The sequence below is a fragment of the Pituophis catenifer genome, unplaced genomic scaffold (assembly GCF_029215685.1).
Source record: "Pituophis catenifer annectens isolate HBS135680 unplaced genomic scaffold, rPitCat1.0.hap2 SCAF_4, whole genome shotgun sequence".
Lineage (NCBI taxonomy): Eukaryota > Metazoa > Chordata > Lepidosauria > Squamata > Colubridae > Pituophis > Pituophis catenifer.
The window spans coordinates 128,135,131-128,141,351 of record NW_027256884.1 but is presented as its reverse complement, the minus strand read 5'-3'; the positions used below and the strand labels follow the sequence as shown (position 1 = coordinate 128,141,351).

Below are 6,221 nucleotides of genomic sequence, written 5' to 3'. Positions count from 1 at the left end.
AGGAAGAAAAAAGGAGAGGAGAGGAAAGGAAAGGAAAGGAAAGGAATAGAAAAATGGAGAGGAGGAGAAAGGGGAGGAGAGGAAAGGGACGGGAAGGAGGAAGGGAAGGAAAGAAAAGGAAAAGAAAAAAGGAGAGGAGAGGAGAGGAGAGGGAAGGAAAGGAAAAGAAAAGAAAAGGGGAAAGGAAAGGAAAGGAGGAAGGAAAGGAAAGGAAAGGAAAGGAAAGGAAAGGAAAGGAAAGGAGGAAGGAAAGGCGGAAGGGAAGGGAAGAATCTGTAACTTCTTTATTTAATCTTGGCTAAACTTGGGAAAATGAACAGGGTGAGATTAAAATATTGCTTGGATGGGAACCCTGGAGAAACCCAGGGTTCCCATCCACGCTCCAGTGATGGAGCATCCACAACTTCTGGTGGCAAGTTGTTCCACCAGTTAATTGTTCTCACTGTCTGTAGATTTTCTTTGAAGACGTTTCGCTTCTCATCCAAGAAGCTTCTTCAGCTCTGACTGGATGGCGGAGAATGGAAGGATTTATATTCGTTGCAGACAGCTGGTTCATTTGCATCCTTTTAGAGGGTCGTTGAGGCCACTTGGAGATTATCTGTGTCCCCCACATCACCTGAGTGGTGCTCCTGGAAAAAAAAATGCAAACTACAGGAACCATTTTTTAAAAAAAATTTTTTTTAAATTTGATTTATATGCTGCCCTTCTCCGGAGACTCAGGGTGGCTTACAGTGCGTTAAGCAATAGCCTTCATACTTTTGTATATTTTATACAAATTCAGTTTATTGCCCCCACAAACTGGGTCCTCAATTTACCTACCTTAGAAAGGATGGAAGGCTGAGTCGACCTTGAGCCTGGCGAGATTCGATCTTACTTTAATTGCAGACTGCTGGTGTTAAATTAAATTTGCACCACTCAGGTTACCCTGAGAACACAGACAAACCTCCAAGTGGCCTCAACGACCCTCTAAAACAGGGATTTGGAACCTTAAACACTCAAAGAGCAATTTGGACCCATTTCCCCACAGAAAAGAAAACACCGGGAGCCACAAAACTCTTCCCGTGCCTGACTATTTCTTAAGCGGCCACAAAACTAGCATATGTAGTCGAATTAAACGTTCTGTTTTCTTCTGAAACTTTTCTTTTCTTGGATTTATCCATGCTTGGCCTACCGGGGGTTGAAAAGCTCAATAAATTGCATGCCAGTGGGTGTCGCACATTGGTGGTTGTGACGCAAATTTTGAGTGACAGGGAGCCGCAGCAGAGGGGTGAAAGAGCCACATGCGGCTCCAGAGTCACAGGTTGCTGACCCCTGCTCTAAAAGGATGCAAATGACCAGCTGTCTACAAGGAATATAAATCCTTCCATTCCCCACCATCCAGTCAGAACTGAAGAAGCTTCTTGGATGAGAATCGAAACGCCTTCAAAGAAAAAAACAAGGAAGTTAAGAACTTTCTCCTTAGTTCCAGGTTGCTTCTCTCCTTGATTCGTTTCCATCCGTTGCTTCTTCTCCTGCCTTCTGGTGCTTTGGAGCTGCGGTCGCCAACTGGGGGTCCGTGGACCACTGGTGGTCCGTGAGAAAATGTTGGCGGTCCACAGAAAAAATTATTTGCATATTTTGTATATTGCACTAAATCAGGGGTCCTCAAACTACGGCCCCTGGGACGGACACGTGCAATGAACGTTTGTGTTGCTGCAGAGAGTCTCCCCCTTCGGGGTCTTTTTGTGCGGGTCGGAGGGGGGCAGAAATTCCCACTTGGGGTCTGCTTAGGCCTCCTGGCGTGGGGCTTTGGGTGAAGGCTGGAGGGAAGCGCCACTGGTGGCAAAGAGCCGGAGGGCCTCGTTCCAGTGGGACAGCATCGTGGCCTGGAACTGGCCGACCATCTCACCCCGCTGAGCCTCCAGGCGCCGGTACCTGGCCTTGCACTCCCGCAGGTCTTCCCTCTGCTTGGAAAGCCTATGCTCCTAGTCCTCAGTGAGGTGCTTCTGCTGAGCCTCCTTCTCGGTCAGATCCAATTTGAACTGAGCTGTTTTGCCAACTCTTTTTCGTGGTGGCTGCTTAGCTCCAGCAACTGCTTCTTGTTGGAACCCTAAGGAGCCCAGACGGGCAGGTGAGGAGTTGGCCACGCCCACCCAGTCACATGACCACCTAGCCACGCCCACCCAGCCGGTCATTAGGCAGATCATATTAGTGGTCCGCAGGATTAAAAATTAGGAATTTAGTGGTCCCTGAGATCCAAAAGGTTGGTGACCCCTGATGTAGAGTAAGTAAGCACACTATAAGCCATCACTGTACAGAAGCCAATCTTATTAGAGAGGAATGATAAAGCTGCATATAAAGTAGACATAACACCTGTAACTCAGTTCAGGCAGCACCAAGAACGACCTTCTGACAAACCAAGTCAATGGGGAAACCCGATTCACTTAGCAACCATGTCACTCACTGAATAACTGCAGTGATTCACTTAACAACTGCGGCGAGAAAGGTGCAAAACTCACTTAGCAACTGTCTCAGCAACAGAAATTTGGGGCTCAATTGTGATCGTACGTCGAGGACTACTCGCAGTTACGTCTGGTTTTCTGCAAGCCCAGCAGTCCCGTAGTGTACCACGGGCTCGCCCAGTAACCGCAATATTTGTCAACTCACAAAGCATCCCTGGCCTGCTCTCGAGTTGCCATAGGCCAGGAGGGATGGGAAACCGGCGAAGTGGCACAGCAGCCAAAGGCACATTCCATACTTATCCCTCTCAAGGCTGTATCCCAGGGTTACCTACAGCAAACAAGGGGAGTGACCTCTACAACCCATGAAATTGCTCCGTTGGGAATGTGATCGATGACACATCCTGGGGGGAGGGGGGAAACGGTCATAATTGGAGCATAAATTACGTAGGGTTAGAGCTGGCTTCACTTTGGAACCCCTGCTTTGGAGGATTGGTTGACCCCCTTTTCTTTGGGGCAGCCCCTCACTGCTGCCACAAAGACTGGAAGGCTGTTATCAAAGCCTTGGCCCACCCTCACTGGCTGTCGTTTCTTCTTTTTTTCCAGGCAATGTAACAAAACTTCCAACGGCAGTGACAGTTGTGACTTGATGTGCTGTGGCCGGGGTTACAACCCCTACATGGACACGGTGGTGGAGAGATGCCACTGCAAGTATCACTGGTGTTGCTACGTTACCTGCAAGAAGTGCGAACGGACTGTCGAGAAGTACGTGTGCAAATGAGGCGTCGTCCACGCCTCTCCGCTGCTTCCCGGTGTGCCAAAGGGAGACATCGGTGGTGCCACCTTTTCCCCACGGGACCCTCAAAGAAGGTGGGGGTGGGGGTGGGGGACACAAACTTCCTTGCAAAGGAAATCTGGGTTTAATCCAAAGAAACCAGCCCTTGATCTTTGGCCAACAGAGATTGTATCCTTCGATGATCTTTTCGAACAATTGCTTGTCGACGACGACTTCAACGCCGGCTCGTGAAACTCCTTGAAAGCAAAGACTTTGAACTGAATCAAGAAGGCGCTATCGTTTGTGAGAAATCTCGTTTACGGAGACGAAGAATCTTGGGTTTGGTCAAGGCCACCCACCTTCACCATCTGGGATCTCAGACTGTCAGTGGTCTCGTGGGTGTTGGGGGAATAGAAAACATCTTTTCCTAAAATGCATGGACCCGATGCAGGAGAACAATTCGCTTTTCTGCCGTAATGAAATGGACACCCTATTGTTTTAACCTAGGCTCCCCTAAAAAGCAGGAGGCAGGAATTGGCCCCGGCAAAACCTCTTTTATTTACACGACTGTGAATTACGTTCATTCACAGTCAGCCAAGGTTTGTCCAAACAGTTTTTCAAAGGAATATGTTAAGGAATTCGCAGAGCAACCCTTGAGTAGCAAGGGTGTGCACGTGAAAGCGATTGAGAGCAGTTGCGAATAACCACAGCCAACAAACAGATACACTGAGTTGTGTTTACTTTTAGGAAATAGTAATAAGGCACAGTCCAATAAACAGTCCAGATAAAGCAGTAGATAGTTAAACAATAGTCCAGGGATATTACAATAACAAGGTCTTCTTACCAGTCGTCGTAGTCATACACAATAAACAGTTGCAAACAGTAGCAAACATATCAAAGAGCAGTAACGATCAGCCAAAAAGCAATAATGATCAGCAAAGAGACATAATGGTCAGCAAAGAGGAATAAACCATGTTTCTAGCTCCCTCTTAAGGACATTGGCTACAGAGCTAACCAATCAGGACACAGTATGATACAACACAGCAACACAGTCTTAAAGCTATATTATATATTGCCAACCCAACAAGTTAGGTGATTATCATTTCCTAACAGAATATTTCTCAACACAGACCTTATCTCATTTGGCAAGCTGCCACGTAACTTGTTTCCAACCGCAGTACAAGGCCAAACTAGGCACAGAGTCTCTCAGAGTCACGGAACGAAGGAATTGTTTCCTGCAAAAGCCCACTCCCCGTTCGCTCCTCTTTTGTTTCCTATGGGAGGGGTCAATCACCTCCAAGGTGTGGCTTTACTCCTGAGTCGACTCTGCTTTCTGAGTTGTTCTGGCAGCTCTGCGCATGCGCACACTGGGAACAGGCCCCAGCTGTTCCTCTGCCTCACTGCTGTCTTATCTCCCTCTCTGCCTCCGACGCAGAGCCGTCGTCTGAGTTTTCCCCAGCCCCCAGGACTGTCCCTCCCCAACCTCCTCACTGTCCGACTCAGCTGCCAGCTCTGCTGGCTGCCGGCGGGCCACAACACCTATAGAATGATGTACAGTTCCCCCCAAAAAGGGGGCTTTGTCAAACTTTCCCCCCCCCCACCCCCGGAACGGCTTATCTTCTAGCTTTGCTTCTCTTCATCCTTAAACGACGTCTCCATTTTACTCCTTCTGTTTTTGTTTTTTTTTTCCTTAAACGGACAGCCTTGCTTGGAAAGACCCAATGGAAATGCCCAACCCTTAAAATGTTCTGCTTGTTTGTTTTTTTATTCTTGATTTTTTTTCCTGGAAAACTCTTCCCCTCCTTTGGTGTCCTTATATCCGGTGATTTGGCCCATGAAAGAGGCCACGGAGACGGATGGTATGGCTACTTTTGGGGGGGGGGGGTAGGGAAGGGGATCAGAGAAAGCTCTGGATTTTGGAGAGCGTGTGGTGGGCGCACTCACAATATGGCTGATATATTACGGACCGAGCCCGGTTTCCCGTCTGATCAAGGACGTTCTCTTCTGTTTTGGTGAAATCTTTTTTCCAGGGGCTTCAAAGCTTTGTAGCAAATAAATATGATGCTAAAGGCTGCTGATTTGCTTGGCAGCTGACCAGCTGTTTGGCTCCTTTCATTTATTAAAAAATAATCCCTTTTTTTAAAAAAAAAAATTGGACAGAACAAAACAATCCACGGATAATCACATTGGTAATGCTTCCTGTGAAGAAGGAAGGCTCCTTGGTGCTCTCTGAGCTTAGGTGGTTTTCTTGCAGAATGTTTCGTGACCCAAAGCAGGTAACATCATCGTTTCTAGTGATGTTGTGATGATGCTAACACTGATGATGTTACCTACTTCGGTATTGAAACGTCTGCAAGAAAACAACCAAGCTCAGAGAACACTAAGGACCCCTCCTTTCAACCCTGAGGTTCAAATATTCTCCTTGGTCTCTTGTTACATCTAGCCATGGATACAGGTAGCGGAAAAGCTATACCTTCCTTCCTCTCCTTCTGTCCACATATTCCTTCCTTCCTTCTTTCCTTCCATATATCCCTCCCTCCCTTCCCTCCTTCTGTCCATACTGTATATCACCCTTTCCTTCTTCCTTCTTTCCTTTTATCTCTCCCTCCCTTTATTTCTCTCCTTCCGTCCATCCATATATCTCTCCCTTCTTTTCCTTTCTTCCTTCCTTTCTTTCCTGCTTTATATCTCTTTCCTCCCTCCCTCTATTTCTCCCCTTCTTCCCTCTACTATTTTCCTTCCTTCCTTCCTCCCTCCCTTCCTTCTTGATATCTCTTTCCTCCCTCCATTTCTCCCTTCCTCCTTCCCTCTATTTCTTTCCTTCCTTCCTTCCCTTCCTTCTTTATATCTCTTTCCTCCCTCCCTCTATTTCTCCCCTTCCTCCTTCCCTCTCTTTCTTTCTTTCTTTTTCTTTCCTCCCTCCCTCCCTTCTTTATATCTCTTTCCTCCCTCCCTCTATTTCTCCCCTTCCTCCTTCCCTCTATTTCTTCCTTCCTTCCTTCCTTTAT

At 47.3% G+C, this 6,221-nt stretch overlaps 1 protein-coding gene across 1 annotated transcript in view; it reads left to right on the top strand.

Moving 5' to 3' along the window:
* The window catches only part of WNT11 (Wnt family member 11), a 530,657-nt gene extending 525,868 nt beyond the window's left edge, over positions 1-4,789 (top strand). The window contains exon 6 of the mRNA XM_070942997.1: positions 3,045-4,789. Within this exon, the coding sequence (XP_070799098.1) occupies positions 3,045-3,219 (175 nt within the window). The 3' untranslated portion in view covers positions 3,220-4,789. The remainder of the gene's footprint in view (positions 1-3,044) is intronic.
* The last annotated feature ends 1,432 nt before the right edge of the window (positions 4,790-6,221 follow it).